This window comes from Podarcis gaigeae, assembly GCF_964106915.1.
Source record: "Podarcis gaigeae genome assembly, chromosome: 4".
NCBI classification, from domain to species: Eukaryota; Metazoa; Chordata; class Lepidosauria; order Squamata; family Lacertidae; genus Podarcis; species Podarcis gaigeae.
In genome coordinates, this window is record NC_139677.1 from 99929226 (window position 1) to 99951420 (window position 22195).

The window sequence follows — 22195 nt, forward strand, 5'->3', positions numbered from 1 at the left end:
CCTACATTGGCTCCCAGTACGTTTCCAAGCACAATTCAAAGGGCTGGTGCTGACCTTGAAAGCCCTAAATGGCCTAAGCCCAGTAGACCTAAAGGAGCGTCTCCACCTCCATCGTTCAGCCCGGACACTGAGGTCCAGTGCTGAGGACCTTCTGGCGGTTCCCTCCCTGCGAGAAGCGAGGTTACAGGGAATCAGGCAGAGGGCCTTCTCGGTGGTGGGGCCCGCCCTGTGGAACGCCCTCTCATCACATGTCAAAGAGATGAGTACAGTAGTACCTTGGGTTAAGAACTTAATGCGTTCTGGAGTTCCGTTCTTAAACTGTTCTTAACCTGAAGCACCACTTTATCTAATGGGACCTCCTGCTGCTGCCGTGCTGCCGGAGCACAATTTCTGTTCTCATCCTGAAGCAAAGTTCTTAACCCGAGGTAATATTTCTGGGTTAGTGGAGTCTGTAATTTGAAGCGTATGTAACCTGAAGCGTCTGTAACCCGAGGTACCACTGTAACCATATAAGCTTTAGAAGACATCTGAAGTATTGGGAAGTTTTTAATGGTTGATGTTGTATTGTGTTTTTAATATTTTGGGGGGAGCCACCCAGAGTGGCTGGGGCAACCAGTCAGGTGGGTGCCATTTTATTTATTTTTATTTTTATTATCATTATCATTATCATGATTATTATTCCACGTTGGGCAAAAAGATTCTTGCATTGCAGGAAGCTGGACTTGGTGACCCAACTCTACAACCCCATGTTTCTGTAACTATAAAGGCAGTTTAAAGAAGGACCAGCACATGCATAAAATCCATTCTTTTCTCCTGCCTTGCCTTTCCACTTAGGACCGGGGTTGAGGTGGTGGGTGGAAGGGAGAACAGCTCACGTTTGCAGCGTTTCAAAAAACCCTTCGCTTCTCGTGCCGAACTGCAGCGAGAGCTTGAAGGACGTGGGAGGGAAAAGGAGACAGAGCGACGTCTGTGCGCCTGGAAACGGGACTCTCTATAGGACCCTGCAGGGCCGGGAGGAAGCAGCAGGAGGGGCAGAGAGAAGAGCGCTGCTTGGGACGGGGGGGGCATCCTTTGCCGCAAAGACGCAGCTGGAGAGCGCTTTTTCCTCCCCCCCCCCCCTTACAACTTTCCAGAAGTTTCTCTCCCGGGGTTATATAGCCCCCTCCTCCGGGCCGCCGCGTCGCAGAAAGCGCAAAGAGAAGCCCGGCTATACTTTCGCCGCCCGAGCGCCATCTCCGAGGTGAGCGGGGGGTCCCTTTTGGAGACTTTTTGCGCAACTCTCGGGGAACCCGGCGCGGCTTGCGCGCGTGGCGAGTGCCCGCTTACTCGGGAGTAAGCCCCTTGACCTTCTTCCCAAGGAAGCGCGAAGCTTCCTTAAGGCCGGTTTGGGGAGTTTCCCTTTTTGGAAAGCCTGCCCTGCTTGGGAAAGCGACTCTCCCTTTCCGGACGGCGAGGCGTCCGTTCCCTGCGTGTGGTTCTCCTGCGCAAGCCCCGCTGGGAGAAGCCGTGCCGTCGTGGTCCCGAGGCTTTGGCAGAAGAACGACCCGCGCCGGGGTGGCCTCCTTAACCCCCGCTTGCCCCAGGCGTGAATTCGGATTAAGGCTCGGGGCGGCGCTGATCTTGGATTTGAACTTCGTAGGGCGGGGGGGACAGTTTCCTTTCCTTTTCGCAAAGCTGGATTCCTTTTGTAGCTGATTCATTTCACTCTGCCGGCTTTTGGGGGGTGCGCTCAAAAGAAACCCCCTCCGTCGCCACCAGGCGGGACCTTTGAGACGCGCCGGTGAGCCGTCGAGCTCTCCTTATTTGGGGAAGGTGGCTTTTTCACGCAACGCCTCCGGGCTCCGCATCCGGGATCACAGAATTGTAGAGTTGGAGGGAACCCTGGGGATCATCTAGTCCAACCCCCTGAAAATACGAATATGCAGCTGTCCCAATCAGGGACCGAACCTGCAACCTTGGCACTATCAGCACCAGGCTCTATCCAACTTGAGTTATCCAGGCTGTACAATGAAATGCTTTAGGTGGGGGCTCCTGGCAGTGATGTAGCCAGAGAGGCCAAGGTTGATCTAGTCCAGCGGTTCTCAACTTGTGGGTCCCCAGATGTTGTTGGACTACAACGCAAGTGGGGCGCATCTTGCGCTCTGGGATGCGCCTCGCCGTGCGCTCTGCAGGGCGCGCGTAATGCCCGTGCGCCCGCTCGCTTTAGGACCCGGCTTTGGAGAGCGGATGCCGAGAGGGACCCCCGGGATCTCCTGGAGAGCAGGCGGAGCAGGGAGGATCGCGAGATCGCCCTTTTCCTTGTGCGGAGCAGCAGCAGCAGCCGCCGCCTCCGCCCCGTCTCTCTCTCCCTCCTCCAAGCGCTATTCCTGGGCCTTGCGAGCTAGTTGGCTGCAACTTTTGCCGGCAGGATTAAGCCTGCTCCGGTTTCCTCGCGGCTGCTGCTGACTGCATGGAAAGATTGCTGGAGGAAATGTACCCCCGTCCCTCCCGCGTGGAAAAAAACAGTAGCAAGGGTGGGGGAAGGATGCTCCCGATTATACAAGCCTGGCCCCATAGAAGGGATGTTTGTCTTTTTGGTGGTAGCGGTGTGGTACTATACTTTGCGTTCAGTGCCTAGATTGGGGGAGGGCGTTCCAGGTTAAATGTTGAGTTATTCCCCACCCCTACCCTGATGCCCAAAGGTCTCAAATGTGGGGTGGAGTGGCAGGCACCCACTAAATATTTGGGGATGGCAGAAGCAGTGGAAAGAGGCAGAGAGGGCACAATCTCACCAATGCTAAACACATCCCACGAGAGAAGTTTTAAGTGCCTTAAAAGGTAGGAATAGACCTGCTTTTGGATCAGATTCAAAAGTCCTTTGGAGTCCAATATCTTGCTTCCTGCAGAAAACAGCCAAATGCACCCAGAAAACAGGACAAGGAGCCAGCAGCTCCTTTCACTTAATGTGCCCTTAATAGCTATATATTTTAAAACCTGTTGTCATCATCAGTGCCTTGCATGGGACAGCTAAAAGCTGCAAGCCCCACTAATTGGGGGGGGGGGTAAGTTCCCCCAAAAGAGAGCAGAATTAGCATCTTGGTCAGTGTGAAGTGTTTGTGGTTTGGAATCTCCAAAAATAATTTCATGCGGTTCATCCCTTGTCTCTCTGGATGAATAAATACAAAAGGTAGGTGTTCCAGAATCATAGCGGACAGACTTATTTCAGATCCAATGTGGTGGAGTGCGCCTATGATATGAAACGAGAAGTGTAAACCCATCCTCCCTTTTTGCCATGGGAACCCAGAGTTCCCCCGATAAGCAAAGCTTAGAAAGGTGAAAGAAAGCCAAGTTCAAAAAGGCGCATTGTGCTCTCACGTACAACTTACAAAATGTTACCTCTTTGCTAAAATGCAGTTGCTGTGACATAACAGTTTCTTTGTCTGCAAACCCAGAATCTGTTTTGTTTTTTAGCTTTTGAGGGTCGGATCTTTTGGTAACCCAAGAAATGCTGTCACGTTTCGTGTTCAAACTCTGAAATCTAATGCAGAATGCAAAAATGGTTATCTTTAAAAATAAGTGTCCGGCCCTCCTGGAAAAGTCTCAACAGCTTAGCAAGGAGATTTAGGACAATGGCTTACATTTTGATTGGTGTGTTTTGAACAGGTCAGCATCTCTGTCTCCCCATCCCCGGTCACTCCATTTAAAATGTTTTGCCAAAATAAACCAAATTCCACGAAAGCCCAAATTTTGCGATGCATCCAAATAAACAGTGGGCGATATTTGTCTGAGATGCTTTTTTGACGAGGGGTAATTTGTGCAGACTGGGCCCGGCTTTGGTTTAGATACGGCATACCATTGCTAACTCTCGGTGTCTGCTCTTGCCTCAGCTTGCTTACGTGGCGTGTGGGGGCAGCTAGGGACATAGGAGGGGCTTCATTATGTGTAGTGCTGAGGGAATACTGCAAAGGATGCTGTGTTGATTTTATGCGCTGCCAGAGGTCGATTTGTGCATTTTCCAGCTTGCCCATTCACTTGGGGAAAGTTTTAGCACACTTCTGGAACATGTTACATATTTCTTTCATTTCTGCCACACCTTTTTAAATGCTCCAAGGAACCTTTTTATGACTGAGTGGAGATTTGAACCCTGCTCTCCCAGATAACGGCTGCATTAGTCCAATAGAGGAAAAGCACCAGCATTTTAAGATTCAAGTGCATAGCAAACACAAGCTATACCCATATTTTGCATTCCACAGTTGGTAGCTAACCGGTTTCCTAAAATGCTTATAATTGCATATTTAACATTCCAAAGCTGGTAGCTAACTAATTTCCTAAAGGGTGGATTGAAAAAAGTTTAAATCCCAGGACTGCCAACCCCAAATCTCACAAATTGCTCTCGAAGCACCATCAGTTGGGTTGAGAAAAGGAGGAGGGTTGCTCATTTAGGGCACCCAAATTCTTTTTCCCGCATATCTATGGTCCCAGGGAGTTCCGCAGCTGCTGGCCCCGCCCACCTGGCCCTGAGGCCCTGCCCTCTTTCTTGGAAGCCCTATCCACATTATGCCATGTGGAAGTGGGAGGGGCTATGCAAAACAGCGAGAAGGAGGACCGCCCAGGCATTGGCTTGCGGGCAGGAATTCCAGAGGGGCGGCTCTGTCACTCTGTGATTGGTCCCCTTCCGATTTCAAAGTCCGCTTGGAACGGTGAGGTCTAGAAAGTTGTTTCCTGCAATTAAAGGAACTGCTTCAAACCTCCTAGCTAGCAGCACCCTCTGATTCCTTCCTCCTTCCTGGCCCGCCGACATGTAAACTGTAATTTCTAAAGCATCCTGTTGATCTGTTCTGTGCAAATGTTCTCGGATCCTTGAGGGAACTGCCTGATTTGTCTTGTTTTTTTTCAGAATGAAAAAGCCAAACGTTGACCACACTAAGAGAAAGTTCCAAGGTATCTTTAGAAGAACAACAAAAACTAAACAAAAACCCTCCACACTTGTCACACCACACATCCAAAATGAAATAACGCCTAAAAGCTAGCGCCCTGTAGCTTTTAAGGAACCTGGGTTAGAGTGATAGGTTTGAAGACTAAAGCCTTCTGTCTTGCCCTGGTTCAGGAAAAACATCCGAAATAGCTAGCTGTTCATATAGCATTGCCATATTTCAAAAAGTAAAAACCAGAATACCCCGAAAATTGTAAAGCTTTTTTTTTAACCACTAAAATTGTTTTTCCAATGAAAAAAAAGCCAAAAAATTGCTTTTTCGATTGAAAGAGTGCTGCCACAACCCCCTTGATCAGGTCACTGCATTGCTCAGTTCCACCTAATGCTTATTTAAGCTAAAATCACCTTTTTGTTAAACCCTGTTTAAGCTAAAATCACCTTTTTGAGAGTTAAAATGCTTTTATTTGCTTGGAACCTAATATAGAGCCTTGACACTGCCTCCTTTCTGAAAACCTTGTGGATGGTGGAGCGGCAGGTCTGAAAATAATTGGGTTGTCAGTTCACAACCCGGAGAAGGTCTTAACAGCTCTGCAGACACAGGTGAAGAACAAGCATAGAAACCTTCCTGTATCTTCTTCCTTCTTGGCTGCAGAGCTGTTAATAATAATAATAATAATAATAATAATAATAATAATAATAATAATAATAATAATTTATTTATACCCCGCCATCCCTGGCCAGAGCCAGGCTCAGGGCAGCTAACACCAGGAAAATTACAATAAAAACATAATGTGGGGGAGGGAGCAATTGAAAATACAGGTTAAAATACAATTTAAAATGCAGCCTCATTTTAATAATAGCCCATAGATCAAAACCATAAGGGGAGGGAAACATAAGGGTTAGACTGAGTCCAAACCAAAGGCCAGGCGGAACAGTCTTTCAGGCCCTGCGGAAAGATGTCAAGTCCCGCAGGGCCTTGGTCTCTTGTGACAGAGCGTTCCACCAAGTTGGGGCCAGTGCTGAAAAGGCCCTGGTCCTAGTTGAGACCAATCTAAACACCTTGCGACTTGGGACCTCCAAAATGTTGTCATTTGTGGACCTTACGGTCCTATGCGGGGAAGACCAGGAGAGTATGTAGGAGATTGAGAGCTCTTAAGTCTGGCAACTCCAGGTGAGCTCACTCTTAACGTTCTCAAAGACAAGCAGTTTAACCCCAGCAGTCAATTGCTTTGCTTCTGTAGCAAAACTTTTTGCCCTCCAATGTTTTTGGACGATATATCCCATCTTCCTTGACGGCTGGCTGCTGGGAGATGGAGTCTACAAGCATCTGGAAGATGTCACCATCCCTGCTCTAGATGTTTCAAATTACAACGCATCATCATCATATTTGGCGCAATCATATAGAAGGCCAGAGGTTCCCCTATAGGCCCTGTCTGTCGTGTCCAAACCGCTAACGCTGTTTGCTTAACCGCTGAAGACCAGCTTTTGCTGCAGTTTGAGAGTGTTAGCCATGCGGACTACAGAGGAATAACTCTTTGCTGGCCAAAGCTACAGCCGTCGTAGGGATTTGTTACTGCTGAATGTGCAGCTGGAGCATAGCTGCAAAGGCACCAGCTGCTCAAGACACATTGGGAAAGATGGTGAAACTCTTAAGCTTGGGGTCATGGGTTTGATCTCCATGTTGGGTAATAATAATAATAATTATTATTATTTGTACCCCGCCCATCATAGAATCATAGAGTTGGAAGAGACCACAAGGGCCATCGAGTCCAACCCCCTGCCCAGCAGGAAACACCATCAGAGCACTCCTGACATATGGTTGTCAAGCCTCTGCTTAAAGACCTCCAAAGAAGGAGACTCCACCACGCTCCTTGGCAGCAGATTCCACTGTCGAACAGCTCTTACTGTCAGGAAGTTATACCTAATGTTTAGGTGGAATCTTTATTCTTGTAGTTTGAAACCATTGCTCCGTGTCCGCTTCTCTGGAGCAGCAGAAAACAACCTTTCTCCCTCCTCTATGTGACATCCTTTTATATATTTGAACATGGCTATCATATCACCCCTTAACCTCTTCTTCTCCATCTGGCTGGGTTTCCCCAGCCACTCTGGGCGGCTTCCACAAAGACCAAAAATACACTAATATGTGATACGTTAAAAACTTCCCTGAACGGCTGCCTTAATAATAATCCCAGCTCTACAATACTATGAGATACAAAGTGACCCTCCAGGCCAGCCTTTCTCAACCAGTGGGTCCCCAGATGTTGTTGAACTACAACTCCCATCACCGCTAGCTAGCAAGGCCAGAGCTCAGGGACGATGGGAGTTGTAGTCCAACAACATCTGGGGACCCACAGGTTGAGAACCGCTGCTCCAGGTTGTGCCTTTCGCAAAGTGGACGTTGCAGATCCTGTTCCTCCAGATCTAACCAGGGACTGGTTCTAACCAGATCAGAATATATATAGCAAGAAAGAAGACATCTGGTTTTAAAAGCCTTTGTGTTTTTTCATCTCCATCCCTGCTCCCTCCAAACCACCGCCACCAAAAGACCTTTTTTAACTATCTGCATTGCTCGGAACTATAATTTGACCCCACGGTGGAAAGCTGTGCTATTTCCAGGAGTTAATTGCAGAGCTCCTTTTGCTTCCATTTTGCCTGCGTGGCTCTTCTCCTCCCTCCCCCCCCCCCCCGCTTTCTGCATGGAATGTCCCGGGGGGAGGCAGGGAAAATGGCTTCTCCCACTTCCTTCGCTTTGGTTTATTCTGTTGCATGCAGAGAACATAGCACAGACCCCACCCTTGGCATAGTGCCACAGAGCGCAGCTGGATGAGGTCTTGGCTACCTGCCAGATGGGATCAGGGAAGAAAAATGCAGAATTGGGAGCAGAGTGGAAGCTCAAAAAGAGTTTTGTCTGAAATGGCCTTTGCCAATCTGGTGCCTTCCAGGTGTTTTGGAACATCTGGATGTTTTGGACGCTCCTTTTAAAGCAGAGGTTGGATGCTCATCTGTCATGGATGCTTGACCTGAGATTCCTGCATTGCGGGGGGTTGGACTAGATGACCCCTGGATCCCTTCTAGCGCTAAGATTCCATAGAGAGCACCAGATTGCTGAAAGGAGGAGTAATAATAATAATAATAATAGGTAAAGGTAAAGGACCCCTGACAGATAAGTCCAGTCGCGAACGACTCTGGGATTGCGGTGCTCATCTCGCTTTACAGGCCGAGGGAGCCGGCGTTTGTCCGCAGATGGTTTTTCCGGGTCATGTGGCCAGCAAGACTAAGCCGCTTCTGGCGCAGCGGAACACCGAAACCAGAGCAGCGCAAATAATAATAATAATAATAATAATATAGTTACACCCTGCCCATCTGGCTGGGTTTCCCCAGCCACTCTGGGCAGCTTCCAACAAGGTATTAAAATACAGTGGTCTGTTAAACATTAAAAGCTTCCCTAAACAGGGTTGCCTTCAGATGTCTTCTAAAACGCCGTTTACCTTCCTGCCACAGTGGTACCTATTTATCTACTTGACCTGGCGTGCTTTCAAACTGCTAGGTTGGCAGGAGCAGGGACCGAGCAACGGGAGCTCACCCCGTCGCGGGGATTCGAACCGCCGACCTTCTGATCGGCAAGCCCAAGAGGCTCAGTGGTTTAGACCACAGCGCCACCCACGTCCCTGTAGTAGTAGTAGTAGTAGTAGTAGTAGTAGTAATAATAATAATAATAATAATAATAATAATAATAATAATAATAATAGTGATGGATAAATAGTATTATTTGAAATCCGAAGAGAAACATTGAATAAAGCTGAACACTGGAATATTTGCAACAGGTAGAAAGTGCTTCTTCACACAGTGCAAAGTTCAGCTATAGAATTTGCTCCAGACAGATGTCATAATGGCCACCGACTCAAGAGGGCTTTAAAAGAGAGTTAGACAGATGGAAAGAAGATAAAGTCCTGACCAGAGAAGAATGGCAGATGGAGTTGATGGATTATGCAGAAATGGCTAAAATGAAGAATCAGAAATCAGGAAGACCCAAATTTTAATAAGGAATGGGGGGAATTTATAATTTACATTAATATCCATTGTAAACCGTTAAAATCATTAGTAGGATTGGAATAACACTTGTAGTTTAATGGTGAATTTTGGACACAATGGAGAGGTAAAATATTTGGATTATCCTAAAAGATGCAGGAGGAAATGATTAACAACAGGACCCACAAAGGGGAGGAAAGGTCCATTAGATTCTTTGGAATCTCGTTTTTATGTTGGATATTGTGATTGTAAAACTGTAATTTAAAAAACCAAATGAATAAATTAAAATAAAATAGGATCAGACAAATTCACAGAGGGTCTCAGTGAGTACTGGCCATGAAGGCTGTGCCTTGCCTTCACAGTTTCATAGAATCATAGAATCCTAGAGTTGGAAGAGACCACAAGGGCCATCGAGTCCAACCCCCTGCCAAGCAGGAAACACCATCAGAGCACTCCTGACATATGGTTGTCAAGCCTCTGCTTAAAGACCTCCAAAGAAGGAGACTCCACCACACTCCTTGGCAGCAAATTCCACTGTCGAACAGCTCTTCCTGTCAGGAAGTTCTTCCTAATGTTTAGGTGGAAACTTCTTTCTTGTAGTTTGGATCCATTGCTCCGTGTCCTCTTCTCTGGAGCAGCAGAAAACAACCTTTCTCCCTCCTCTATGTGACATCCTTTTATATATTTGAACATGGCTATCTTATCACCCCTTAACCTCCTCTTCTCCAGGCTAAACCTGCCCAGCTCCCTTAGCCGTTCCTCATAAGGCATCGTTTCCAGGCCTTTGACCATTTTGGTTGCCCTCCTCTGGACACATTTGAGGCAGCAATGCTTATGAGGAAACCACAGGAGAATCGATGGCTTTTGTGCTCGAATCCTGTTTCCTGGCTTCCCACAGATGAGTCCCTGACCTGATCCAGCCGGCTCTTTTTATGCTCTTTTGGCTTTGTGTTCCCGTTCGGAAACTACTTTTTAACCTCTCTTGAATCGAGAAAAAGGACAACGTCCCAGTAGTGGCAGCTCTGTGCATCGATTCGACCCTCCGCCTTGGCGAAAGGACATTTTCCTCCCCTGTGGGAATATCTGGGATTAAGGCTTCTTCAACAGGCAGTTGCTGCTATTAATACTGCACCATCGAGGCACTTAGCCAATTCGGACAAATCCAAAGCGTTTAACAACCTGTTCCAGCCTTCCTTAAAGCTGGTGTCCTCATGTTGCCAGACTCCAAGTCCCATCGGCCTCACCTGGCATCCTGAGCGGTTGTAGATTATGGGATGTAGCTAGAGATTGGATTTGGGACAGATGTGGTACAGATATTTTAGTGGGAACATTCACAGTTAGCCCTGATGTGGAGTCACAAGAGAATCTCTCCTTCCTCTGGGAGAGGCTGCCCGTTGCCTTGTTGCCTGAGTCTGTGCTCTAGGATTAAAATAAATAATGGACATCATTCAGCCAGAAGTATTTCCCAGAATAACGGCTGGTGCAGAATTTTTTTTTAATTTTTAATTTTTTTGCATGCTGAAATGAAGCCTTTTCAGGTGCAGGGAGAATAGTGGATACATCACATTTTTAATTAAAGGGAGGAATAAGACTGATACAATTTTTGGGGGTGGGGGATGACCCTTAAATACTCAAACTTTCTCGGAATCCGAAAGCTCCCTCTGGTGGGTCCTACAAGGAAGTGCAGATAGCTGCATGTTGACATTTGGAGATTGCAACCAATTTCTGTCCTTTTCCTCCGCAGCATGCAGGACTCTGCAAACCTCCATCATATTCCTCCTATCCTCACCTTTTCTCTAACCCGATGGCCCTTGCAGGGATGGTGAACCAGTGGCCCTTTAGATATGGTTGGACTACAACTCCCATCATCCCTGGCCATTAGACATGCCTGATGGGAACTGGAGTTCAACTTGATTCCTTGGCAGGGATGTGTCCTCGTTTTGCACCTCTTGCTATTTGTTGGCCAAAGGTGATTTGCAGCAGCTTGCAACCAACCAAACGAAAACCCACATTGGGACAAAAAAGGCCCCCTTGAAACAATACATTAAAAACACCCCAACCACTTTTCCACCACCATTTTGAGATGAGGAGACCAGAACCACATGCTGCATTCCAGAAACGGCTTTACACTGAGCCGCGCTGCTGATTCATGGACCTCTATATTGTCAACTCTGACTGGCAGCAGCAGCAGCAGCTCTCCAGGATTTCAGACGGGACATTCTCATCCCTAGCGGGAGAAATGCCAGGGATGGAACCGGGAACCTTCTGCATGCAGGGCAGGTGTCCTGCTGTCTTGCCAAAGGCAAGGTGGTTCTTTTAATGAGATTCAGAAGCAATACAAGCACAAGTGAGAAGATTAAAGATTCTGTTCTACACAGCAAGCACTATATACATTACCAGGCAAGCACTTCGATCTGTCACTGAGAAGCCCTCAAGAAGTTTCGAAGCAATTCGCCAGATGGCCTTTGTTTGCACGGCCCTGCGGCCATCAGTCCATGCACAAGCTTCTCAGAACTATGTCCAAAAACCACCTGATTTATAGATTATTGATAGCTAGCCTGTATGGCTTGTCCAACTGCCTAGATGCAGTTTATTCTTTTTTTAAAAAAATTTAATTTTATTTGCTCAACACACCAACAAAAAAATGTATTACACCATAATAAGAATATCATCAGTCGTGCATTACATAAATAATTCATTTAAGTTCCATAATCTGTAAACTGTAATGGTCTCTTCCTTTTAAATCCGACTTGCCATCTACTCCATAAATCTAATTACCATTCTTTGCTGCCAATACATGTTATTGCTATCATCTCAAAATGTATTATCACATACCTAATGAACGATATTGCTGGTATTATTCAAATGCCGCAATGGATTTTAAGTCAGTTTTATTAATTTTCAAATATATTTTAAACGCTTCCCATTTTGAAATAAATTCTTTCCTTAATAAAATAAAATTAAATTTTATTTAATTTTTTGGATAGGCTGTCTAATTCAGCATAGTCAATCATTTTTTGGACCCACTCTTGTCTTGAGGGAGCTTTTTCACTTTTCCACTTTTATGGCTATAAGAACCCTCGCTGCCACCGTTGCATAGAGAAAGGTATCCTTAAATTGATTAGGAAAGTCTGCATCAATAATACCCAATCAATATGCCTCTAGTTTGAAGTTTATTCATTAGTCACAATGTGCCGGTCGTTCATTAGTCAGCCTCTTCTCAAAGTCAGCCTCTACATCAAAGAAGGTCAGAAGATACCCAACATTATCGCTTCTTCCTTCCACCAGATGAACATTAAAGGCTACTCTCAGCCATCAAAGAGCAGAACAAGAGATGTTGTTGTCATTTAGTCGTTTAGTCATGTCCAACTTTCGTGACCCCATGAACCAGAGCACGCCAGGCACTCCTGTCGTCCACCGCCTCCTGCAGTTTGGTCAAACTCATGCTGGTAGCTTCGAGAACACTGTCCAACCATCTCGTCCTCTGTCGTCCCCTTCTCCTTGTGCCCTCCATCTTTCCCAGCATCAGGGTCTTTTCCAGGGAGTCTTCTCTTCACAGGAGGTGGCCAAAGTACTGGAGCCTCAGCTTCAGGATCTGTCCTTCCAGTGAGCACTCAGGGCTGATTTCCTTCGGAATGGATCGGTTTGATCTTCTTGCAGTCCATGGGACTCTCAAGAGTCTCCTCCAGCACCATAATTCAAAAGCATCCATTCTTTGGCGATCAGCCTTCTTTATGGTCCAGCTCTCACTTCCATACATCACTACTGGGGAAACCATAGCTTTAACAAGAGATAGAGGGGAAGTAAACACAGGCAGGAAGAAAAGACCATGTCAGATCACTAAACGCCTTGATTGCCCCTACACTTGCCACTAAGCAACATCCCTTCCCTACATAGGCCCTTCCAGCGTTGGTGGTTTTCTTCACCCATAGAATATGTCTCCTGGTTGGAGGAGGAGCAGGAAAACGGGATGGCTCAGCCTCGCTGATCCTTGCCTTCTGTTTCCTTGCAGGCTCAGTTGGGTCCAAGCTTCCATGGCAGCCACCATGTGGATGATCCGACTCCTTGCGCTCTGCGCCTTGGTCCTTGCCGTCCCCCCGGAGGACAAGAAGAAGAGCGAGAAGAAGGCTTCTCCCGGAGACAAGAAGCTGAGCGACAAGGCGTCCGCCCTGGCCGACCGCAGCGCCACCCTGGCCTTCAACCTCTACCACGCCATGGCCAAGGAGAAGAACATGGAGAACATCTTGGTGTCTCCGGTGGTGGTGGCATCTTCTCTCGGGCTGGTGTCCTTGGGCGGCAAGGCCACCACGGCCTCACAGGCCAAGGCGCTGCTCAGCGCCGACAAGCTAAACGACGACTACGTCCACAGCGGCCTCTCGGAGCTCCTGAGCGAGGTCAGCAACTCTACGGCCCGCAACGTCACCTGGAAGATGGGCAGCCGCCTGTACGGCCCCAGCTCCATCAGCTTCGCCGACGACTTCGTCAAGAGCAGCAAGAAGCACTACAACTATGAGCACTCCAAGATCAACTTCAGGGACAAGCGGAGCGCTCTCAAGTCCATCAACGAGTGGGCCTCCCAGACCACCGACGGCAAGTTGCCCGAGGTCACTAAGGATGTGGAGAAGACGGACGGAGCCCTCATCGTCAACGCCATGTTCTTCAAACGTAAGTGGAAGCCGGCGGGGAGGGTGGGTTGAGGTGCAAGCCCTGAGCTCTTGCTGAGCATGTGGGGTCCAGATAGGAGTGGTGGAATTGTTCAGCCAGCAGGAAGAGCCCTATTGGACGAAACCAAGCGTTTCTTAAATGGAAAATGAGCCAGGTCCCAAGCAAAGAAGAATGGCCACTTGAGTTGACAGAATATGCGCAGCTTGCAGACTTAACGTATAGAATAAGAGAATGAGAACAACATGCATTTAGAGGTTGGAAAACGCTTACTGAATATATGGGAAATAATGGTGTACAGGTGAAAATGCTAGCGGCGTTAAGATAACCGAAATAATATAAATAAAATGGAAGATGTAGAGAAAGTATCAGCAACAGAGGAATATCAATCAATTGGTAAAGGGCTGTAATGAGAGATTGGCAATACAATGGCACCTCGGGTTGCATACACTTCAGGTTACAGACTCCACTGACCCAGAAATAGTACCTCAGGTTAAGAACTTTGCTTCAGGATGAGAACAGAAATCGTGATCAGGCAGCGCTCCGGCAGCTAATGGGGGGAGACCCCATTAGCTAAAGTGGTGCTTCAGGTTAAGAACGGTTTCAGGTTAAGAATGGATCTCCGGAACGAAATAAGTACTTAACCTGAGGTACCACTGTATTCTCAATGTGGGCTTTGGGCACATGCAAGAACGAGACATCAACAGTGTGGTGGCATTTGGTTCCTTTAGGGGAAAGGAGTTGCATCACTGTGGGTGCCACTACAGAGAAGGCCCTGTTCTGAGTCACCATTTAGTGAGCAACACCTATTGTTGAAAGGGCATCCATTCAGGGTGCAAGCTGGCTGGCCCGGGGAGAGGCACTCAGATAAATACCTCAATCCCAAGCTTCTGAGGGCTTTGTGTATTAATATCAGCACCCTGGATTTGGCCTGCTAATGTAAAGACGGCACAGAATAAATAGTGTTAAATAGCATTGCCTGCAAGTGCCAGTCAAAATGCCGGCAGCTATGTTTTGTGCAAGTTCCTTGCTTCTGGGTTTGGCTTCTTGAAACGCCTGAAACCGCGGCTACAAAGCAAGAACCAGCTGTGTGTTTTTTGAATTGTGGCCGGAGGGGCACGCGTGATTAAATCAGATGTATGAGATACAACAAACTAGTCTGTCCTGCTGTTAACCGGCCTTGCTTCATCTCTTTGCTTCCACAGCTCACTGGGACGAAAGGTTCCATCACAAGATGGTGGACAATCGTGGATTTATGGTGACGCGTTCCTACACGGTTGGCATTCCCATGATGCACCGCACTGGTAAGAGTGCCTGGAAAAGGAGGCCAGCCTCATTCTTGGCCGGAAAAGCTTCAGTTTTAGACTGCTAACACTTTCCAGGACATGGCCCCGTTCGCCTCTGCGTGGCTCCATCCTTATTTCAGACTTCGTGATATATCAGTATCTTTGGCAATCCCTCGTAGCCGAGTAAGATGGAATGTAGGGTCCCTCCAGATGGGTGTTTTGTGGTTATCTTCTGCAACATGCCATCAATGCAGTCATAGTCTTCGTCTTCTTTGGTGATCCCTCGTAGCCGAGTGAGATTGTCTTCCATAAACACGATATTAACAGTGAGTCCGTAAGTGATTGTGGAGGCCAATTCTGGATCCACACGTCCTTCCACAGTGGGGACATAGGTTTCCGGGCGGGAGTTGATCCTGGTGTGGATTTGCCAAACGTGCCTTCCTCTTAGCACATTTCTCCTTTGTGTCCTGAGTTCGAGTGTCTTCAAAGTCCACAACACCTTTGGTAAAGGCTGTTCTCCAACTGGGGCGCTCGCAGGCCAGTGTTTCCCAGTTGTCAGTGTTTGTACTACCTTTTTAAAGATTTGCCTTGAGAGAGTCTTTAAACCTCTCTTGTTGACCACCAGCATTACACTTTCCATTTTTAAGTTCAAAATAGAGCAGTTGCTTTGGCAGACGATCATCAGGCATCCTCACAACTTGACCAGTCCAACAAAGTTGATGTTGAAGAATCATTGCTTCAACACTGGTGATCTTTGCTTCTTCCAGTACACTGGCTTTAGTTCACCTGTCTTCCCAGGTCATGTTTTAGGAGACACCATAGATGGAATCTTTAGAGGAGTGGAGATGGCGTTTATAAGTGGTTTATATTGTGATGTTTAGCTGGTGAACTATCACGATGTTGAAAAACAGACATCGGCCAGCCCTAATCCTGATCCTAAGTGCTCTTTAGTTGCTTAATTTTTTCCCTTGTTCTTGGTACAGTGGTGCCTCGTAAGACGAAATTAATTCGTTCCGCGAGTCTCTTCGTCTTGCGGTTTTCTCGTCTTGCGAAGCACGGCTATTAGCGGATTAGCGCTATTAGCGGCTTTTAGCGGCTTAGAAAAAGGGGGGGAAAGGGGGAAAACTCGCAAGAACTCGCCCGACGTTTCGTCTTGCGAAGCAAGCCCATAGGGAAATTCGCCTTGCGAAGCACCTCAAAAGACGGAAAACTCTTTCGTCTAGCGAGTTTTTCGCCTTGCGAGGCATTCGTCTTGCGGGGCACCACTGTACTGTTTTGCCTTGCCTCCATAGAAACCCAATAAATATTAGTGCCAGAAAAGAAGAGTGCAGTCTGCATCGATGTGCCGCTGCGCCCTTGCCTGCTTCGCCCCTCGCCTGTCTCCCTGCACCCGCTGACTCATTCATTCCCCTTTGTTTCCGAAGGGCTGTACAACTATTTCAATGATGAGGCAGAGAACCTGCAGATGGTGGAGATGCCTCTGGCGCACAAGCTGTCCAGCATGATCTTCATCATGCCCAACCATGTGGAGCCGCTGGAGAGGCTGGAGAAGCTGCTGACCCGGGAACAGCTGAAGGTCTGGCTGGGGAAGATGAAGCAGCGAGCCGTCGCCATCTCCCTGCCCAAGGTCAGCCTGGAGGTCAGCCACGATCTAAATGTGAGTACCGCCATTGCGTTGCATCTCGCTTTTCATTTGTACGTTCCCAAAGCAAAGGAAGGATTAGACCCTGATTAATAGAATGCATTAATAGAAATAGAATAATAAATAGAATAGAATGATTCTATATTCTATAATGAATAGAATAGAATGATTAATAGAAAGGGACGCGGGTGGCGCTGTGGGTTAAACCACAGAGCCTAGGACTTGCAGATCAGAAAGCCGGCGGTTCGAATCCCCGTGACGGGGTGAGCTACCTTAATAGAATGCACACAGAGGCTTGGCCAGCAAGACTCTGGGAGGGGTGTGTATAATAATACTCTCCACCCCTCAGCCCAGGTCGTTTTATTCACAAAAGAACTTTTTACACAGTGTTCGTAAGAACCAATCAGATTTCCTCTGAGCATTTCAAAAAACCCTACGTGGGACAAAGTCAGATCAGAAGAAATTCTTTTAACTACAAAGACTACTCTGAGCATGCGTACATATCTGAGAGTAAATAAAACAGGACTAGAGGAATGCTTTTAGGAAACTCCGGAGGTCGTAAACAGGAGAGGCAAGATGGCAGTATTTACCATCTCCTTCCTGGCCCTTAAAATCTATCTAAAGATTAATAAACTACATTAAAGAAGCTACCTACTATATTTTATGGCTCTGGATGCCTGATGAACAACTGGCCTGTGTATTTAGAATACTGATACGTGCCTGTCAGGGTAGAGAAAGCAAATTGCAGAAATGGAGAGGCTTGTGGGATTTGATCAGAAATTATTGTCAATGAATCGAACCCAGTCAACGCCATGCTTTCATAGCGGACACAATGGCTTTGATGCATATTTTGTAATTCCTCATAGTAATCCCATCTGATCCACATACTCTGGACATGTGCACTCCTACAGCACACTACTAGAATCAAAGGAATCTCTCTGTGTGCGACTACTGCTGTGAGGAGGGTACTTGATGCCCCCAAATGGCATATGAAAAAAGAGCAGAAGTTGAAATGAATGGGAGCCGAATTTGCAAGTTAAATTCATAAAATTGGAGGACAAGACAAGACAGCCTTCGAGGAGGATTGGAAAACATTTGTAGATTATATAACAGCCGTACCTTGGTTTTCGGTGCAGCTTCCGATTGGCTGCAGGAGCTGCCTGCAGCCAATCAGAAGCCGCGCTTTGGTTTCTGAAGTCGAATGGACTTCTGGAACAGATTCCATTCGACTTCCAAGGTACGATTCTGTGTGTGTGTGTTAAAATGCTAGCAGGTTTGGAGTAAGCTCATCAGTAAAAGTTACTTAGAGAATATGGTGGAGGAAAGAAGGTATCAAATAATTATAATATGCAGCCGAAATAGATAATTTGAGGAAACCATGGAAGGGTGGAAGGGAAGGGATTTGTATTAGAAGGGAATGTGTATTAGAAAACGTTTGACTAATTGCATTTTTTAAATATATATATATTATAATTTGTATACTGCCTTTGTATGTTACTATGCACAAGGTGATTTGTAAGCTGAAGAAACGATGACTCAAATCACAAAGATCACACATGTAATAAGAGTCCGATTCAGTAACAACCGGTCAAATACAGTGGTACCTTGCTTTGAGAACAGCTTAGTTTATGAACAACTTGGACTAAGGATGCTGCAAACCCGGAAGTAGGTGTTTTGGTTTGTGAACTTTGCCTTGGAAGCAGAACATGTTCCGCATCCTGTTGAGAGTGTTCCATTTGTAAACTGAGTCCACCAGTGCTAAGGGGAAAGCACGCTTTGGTTTAAGAACGGACTTCCGGAACGGATTAAGTTTGTAAACCGAGGTACCACTGTAAAGCAATATTCAACAATCCATTAGAATATAATATATATGTGTCCTCGTTTTCCAGAAACACTTGGCTGATCTTGGCCTAACAGAAGCCGTTGACAAAAACAAGGCCGACCTCTCTAAGATTTCGGGCAAGAAGGATCTCTACCTCTCCAACGTCTTCCACGCTGCGGCCCTCGAGTGGGACACAGAAGGGAACCCCTTTGAAGGGGACATCTATGCCCGAGAAGAGATGAAAAACCCAAAGCTCTTCTACGCAGATCACCCATTCTTCTTCCTGATCAAAGACAATAAGACCAACTCCATCCTTTTCATTGGCCGACTAGTGAGGCCCAAAGGAGACAAGATGCGTGATGAATTGTAGTGTGTGAGCCCAAATATGCCATTCGCGTTGGGTTGGGTTTTATTTTTTTAAAATGGGGGGAATATGGTTTATCTTCTACAAACTGGTGCACCCATGCCATTAACTCACTAAAAAAATATTGGAGGTCGTAAAACAACGGGGAGTTTGGGTCAGGGAGAAGCAAGCCCAGGGAGCCATCCCCACGAGAAACCACTTTTTGACGCTTTACACCTTATCCTCTTAAGACCTGCCCTGGCACCACAGAGGGAAACAGTTCCCAAATTCCGTTGTTCATGAGTGGCATCCATTGCCCGGTGAGAGATCCTTTTAATTTGTAGGCGTTTTTGCTGCTGTTGAATGTGAAACAGGGGTACAACCAGCTACACGCAATATTTGATCACTAATAGGTGAAATTCTGAGTTCGTACCCGTTACTTATGAGACCAAGTAGTCATTGGGAGGGGTGAATTAAAAGGATTTCTCACTAGTGCATCCTTTTGTCAGCTGAAAAGCCCAGTTTGTTTTTAGCTGGGACATTTTCTGAAGTGGAAAAAGGATTCCGGTTCTTTGTGATGGGTTACATAAAAAACCACTCTGGTCCCCAGTTGTGTTTCCAGACAACCACGTCCCTCCCAACTCCTGGAATGTCCCCTTAGTAACTAACTGGTGCTTTTCCTCCTAAGACTCTACATCCATCATTGAAGGAATGAGCAGCTGAAGCTTGCATTGGCGATGGGCGCCTTATCTTTTTACCTTAACCTTGCCATTAACCTTCCCATTTCTTTTTCTCCCTTTCTGCAAAGGCTCCCCACTGTTAACATTCCCTTTTACCGGAGTTAACGTTGGCAACTGTTGGCCCTTTGCGTAGTAAGGCAAGGAAGCATTTGGGGTGCAAAACAAAGATAGAATGCAAAGAATAAGCCCAGAGGAGGGTGGGTGCAGGGCAATGGACACAAAGCATGGGCCTTACAGTGAACAATTCACACACTGAATCCTGGTGCTATAATACACTTTGGGAAGAGGGTCTGGGTGGGGAAGAGAACAGGGCAAAGCGCAATTGTGAGATGATTGATTTGTGTTATGTGAATGCAAGTATCAGATGCCTTTATTTTCTATGGTTGCACAAAACCTTTGTCGTACGATTTTTTTGCAATAAAATATTTTTCGGTGACTCGTCCTAAAGCCCTTGAATTTGGCAGGAGGGTGGCTCTTGCCCTATGCATAAGTCATCAAACTCTCGAGGCTTGCAGGTCCTACGAGATTTCCAACACAGGCCACATATTTCCCCTATTTCTTACAGATCTTTGAATACTGTGTGTTGATGCAGTTTATTATTCTTCGGCGATCCCTTGTAGCAGAGTAAGATTGTCTTCCATAAACACGGTCTTAACAGGGAGTCCGTAAGTGACTGTGGAGGCCAATTCTGGATCCACATATCCTTCCACAGTGGGGACATAGGTTTCCGGGCGGGAGTTGATCACGGTGTGGATTTGCCAAGCGTGCCTTCCTCTTAGCACATTTCTCCTTTGTGTCCTGAGTTTGAGTGTCTTCAAAGCCCATGACAACAGGGGGATGGAAATAGGAAGATGCTTCCTGCTTAGGCCAGTGGTCCAGCTAGCTCAGTACTGCCCACACGGGTTGGCAGCAGCTCCCCAGATTCTCCACTGGCCTTAACTGAAGCCATCTATGTGCAAAGCCGATGCTTTGTCGCTCCATAAACTGACGCACTAAACACCCATCGTTCTTCACCATGTGTCATGGTGGCTGGGGCTGATGAGTTTTGAGTCCAGCGTCAAGATGGCAGGCCCCTCAACCCCGTTTCATAGGACCTGCCATGGGCAGCTGCCACCACCACCTTTTTCCTCATCACCCACCACTCCCAAGATGACCCACTACAGTTGTACCTTGGTTCTTGAACACCTTGGTACACATACGTTTTGGCTATCAAATGCTGAAAACCCGGAAGTGTTCCGGTTTACAAACATTCTTTGGAAGCCAAAAGTCTGACGCAGCTTAAGATTTGAGTGCAGGAAGGTCCAGCAGCCAATCGGAAACTGCGCCTTGGTTTTTGAATGGACTCCCTGAAAGGATTAAGTTTGACAACCAAGGTACCATCATATGCTTCTTGGGAGACACCATTGGCATCTGGGAACTAAACTAGGCAATCAATCCAAGCCAGCCAGGCTGTTCTGTTCCTGATTCTAGTTGACATTTTAATTGCAGTTTCCCTTAGAAGTTTAGTCCCACACCTTTTTAAAAATCTCAAGCCTGAAGCTTGGATCTCAGCTCTCACATGCATTATTCACACTAACTTACTTTACAGCACAGGTGGACAACATTAAGAACCTAAGGACACTTAAGGTCATCATCCAACCGCCTGCAATGCGGGGAATCCTTTGGCTTAATGTGAGGCTCAAACCCACAACCCTGGGATTATGAGTCTCATGCTCTACCAACTGAGCTACATGTGTGTTCTAGCATCCTGTCCTCTGTGGACAACCAGGTGCCCGTTATGGGAAAGTCTGGATTTGAGAGCAAAAGCACAACTGGTTTCAAGCTAGTGGTGTTCAGAAGCATTGATGCTTCCTGGCATCTTTATCCAGACGCAGGGGTCAGCAAACTTTTTCAGCAGGGGGCTGGTCCACTGTCCCTCAGACCTTGTAGGGGGCCAGACTACATTTTGAAGAGGAAAAAAATAATCGAATTCCCAGGCCCCACAAATCACCCAGAGATGTGTTTTAAAAGCACACATTCTACTCATGGACCGTCCGCGGGCCAGATTTAGAAGGCGATTGGGCCAGATCCAGCCCCCGGGCTTTAGTTTGCCTAACCATGATCCAGAAGGACACCTGACCTCAAGGGAAACTTTGTGGGCCGCATGCCAGTTTGAGTGAAGCAACAGGCCTGGCTTTCACAGAAAAACAAAAAAGCATTTCTGTATACAGCCACACACCCACACAGGACCCAATCCACCCAAAGGTCTTGCCACAATTCAAGGACACATTTTAGCCAAGTGGAAAAAAGCACACAAGGAATTGTGGCTTTTCTGTGTTTTTTTTTACAGGACACATAACCTTATACACTATGAATTTTTCTTAATCCCTGTTGGCAGCAAACTTATTTCCCGTGGGACTGAATTGCATACAATACATGGTTCATGTGCTGAACACTACCTCCACTCCCACTTGTGCACAAAGCATTGGTCTACTGCCCTATTGAGGGAAGGGACGCAAGGCAGCAGCCCCAATCAAGCGAAGACTTGGGACAGGCTGGGCAGCAGCTTTTGAGACTTCCAGGCACAGTTCCAGCTTTTTTCTGAAAGTATTTGTTGTGCTGGGGTACTAGATACTGCAGCACACACAAAAGCTATCTGCGGAGTGTGCTTGGCTTCGATCTCGCCTCACCTGCTAGCCTTAAGCAAGTCAAGGGGTTCTCAGCCAGTCTCAGGATCTGCATAGCGATGGCAACCCCTGCCTGGGTGGGGTGTGAAAATA

At 46.9% G+C, this 22195-nt stretch overlaps 1 protein-coding gene and 1 long non-coding RNA gene across 3 annotated transcripts in view; both read left to right on the top strand.

The window, feature by feature from the left end:
• Window positions 1-19872, top strand: part of LOC310843867 — a 305033-nt gene extending 285161 nt beyond the window's left edge. The window contains exon 2 of the long non-coding RNA XR_014563717.1: window positions 19163-19872. This is a non-coding gene — a long non-coding RNA (uncharacterized lncRNA). The remainder of the gene's footprint in view (window positions 1-19162) is intronic.
• Window positions 917-19872, top strand: SERPINH1 (serpin family H member 1). Of its 2 annotated transcripts, XM_083737043.1 has the most exons (6): window positions 1011-1240; window positions 4877-4920; window positions 12954-13606; window positions 14809-14907; window positions 16314-16546; window positions 18421-19872. In XM_083737043.1, exons 3-6 carry the CDS (start codon window positions 12976-12978, stop codon window positions 18721-18723), a joined length of 1266 nt encoding a protein of 421 aa, XP_083593169.1. In that variant the 5' UTR covers window positions 1011-1240; window positions 4877-4920; window positions 12954-12975; the 3' UTR covers window positions 18724-19872. The 2 variants fall into 2 exon arrangements, with proteins under 2 accessions (XP_083593168.1, XP_083593169.1); XM_083737042.1 differs by lacking the exon at window positions 4877-4920 and having other exon boundaries at window positions 917-1240.
• Window positions 19873-22195: the final 2323 nt, after the last annotated feature.

Excerpts from the sequence above, each read along its gene's own strand:
- SERPINH1 (XM_083737042.1), top strand. The coding sequence starts at position 12,976 with ATGGCAGCCACCATGTGGATGATCCGACTCCTTGCGCTCTGCGCCTTG. Across the intron at positions 14,908-16,313 it reads TCCCATGATGCACCGCACTG|GGCTGTACAACTATTTCAAT; the intron begins GTAAGAGTGCCT and ends TTGTTTCCGAAG. Across the intron at positions 16,547-18,420 it reads AGGTCAGCCACGATCTAAAT|AAACACTTGGCTGATCTTGG; the intron begins GTGAGTACCGCC and ends CTCGTTTTCCAG.